General features: G+C 34.1%; 1 protein-coding gene across 1 annotated transcript in view; it reads left to right on the top strand.

Annotated features, from left to right (window-relative positions):
- The window catches only part of HCRTR2 (hypocretin receptor 2), a 1190712-nt gene extending 1190470 nt beyond the window's left edge, over window positions 1-242 (top strand). The window contains exon 6 of the mRNA XM_044063867.1: window positions 1-242. This exon is cut by the window's left edge and continues 74 nt beyond it. Coding sequence (XP_043919802.1) covers window positions 1-153 — 153 coding nt within the window. The 3' untranslated portion in view covers window positions 154-242.
- The last annotated feature ends 912 nt before the right edge of the window (window positions 243-1154 follow it).

The following is a 1154-nucleotide window of genomic DNA, read 5'->3' as shown; positions in this document are numbered from 1 at the left end:
CTGAGCAGGGGCAGAGCAAGCACTGAAAGTCGGAAGTCTTTAACTACACAAATTAGCAATTTTGATAATGTTTCAAGAATGTCAGAACATGTTGTATTGACCAGCATAACTACTCTTCATACAAATGCTTCTGGGTCTACTCAGAACTGGTAGATAATTATTTATGCATCAAGCAGCAGGGCTGAGCATGTAAACATTTTGAACTGCGTTATTTTTTCCAAATAAAAATGTCTAAAACTGAACAACTTGTGTTTGTCCTATGGCCAAGCAAGTCTATACCAGTGAAACATTCACATTTCTAAGAACTGTTTTGGGTCTTCTCACACTTTTTTAGTTAAGTCAGTGTATTTTTAACATTTATTTGTGAAGCCAAACTACAGATATACAGCTCTTGAAGATAAAGAACATGAACAACTTGCAAAAAAAATTCTGTAAATCAAGAAGTTCCTGTAGAATTGCACATTTTATGTTATTATGGTGCATTTTCTTTCATAAAGCATACTGAATTAAAGTGAAAGGTTACAGTCTCTAGTAGATGTTCTCAGTCATATTTTGATTAAAAAAGAGAGAAACTTGTTGAGTGTACAAAAATACATTGAGGAAAATTGTCATACTAACAAAAGCAAGCAGGAAAAAGTGATGAGTCTGAGAATAAGTTAATATGGCATAATTCTGCAAAACATGGAAGTTATCATGCCACACCTCAGGATGGAAAAGGCAAAAGAGCAGATGGGAAGAGCGAGTGAAACAATAAACTCGTCGGAAATCCATGAACAGACACGTAGAAAATACATGGAGTATAATTACAAATATAAAGTTATCAAAGACAATTGAGGTACAGACTGGGGGAGCAAGATTTAGGTACACTAGTCACATTCACAATTTCTTTTATGCATTCTGGCTGTTCATTAATTCTAATGAAGTTTTTTCAGCACGGCCATAATCAATTGAACAGTGGATAGGACAAATGAAAGTTTTCATAGGCAACATTTCTTTTCAATTTTTTTTTGTGTTAAATGTCTAAATATCGTGATTACACTATGCATTGTAAGCAAAAGTGACTGAAGCGATTGTTATAAAGCCAATCATTTTTCTGCCTTTGTCTGATTTCAGATAGCCTTTTGAGCTTTGACTTTGATGCTAACATGAATTGG

Source organism: Protopterus annectens, chromosome 2.part2 (assembly GCF_019279795.1).
Source record: "Protopterus annectens isolate FY-2018-M chromosome 2.part2, PAN1.0, whole genome shotgun sequence".
NCBI classification, from domain to species: Eukaryota; Metazoa; Chordata; order Ceratodontiformes; family Protopteridae; genus Protopterus; species Protopterus annectens.
Note: the sequence above shows the minus strand (reverse complement) of the source record. Positions and strands in the feature narration are given on the sequence as shown.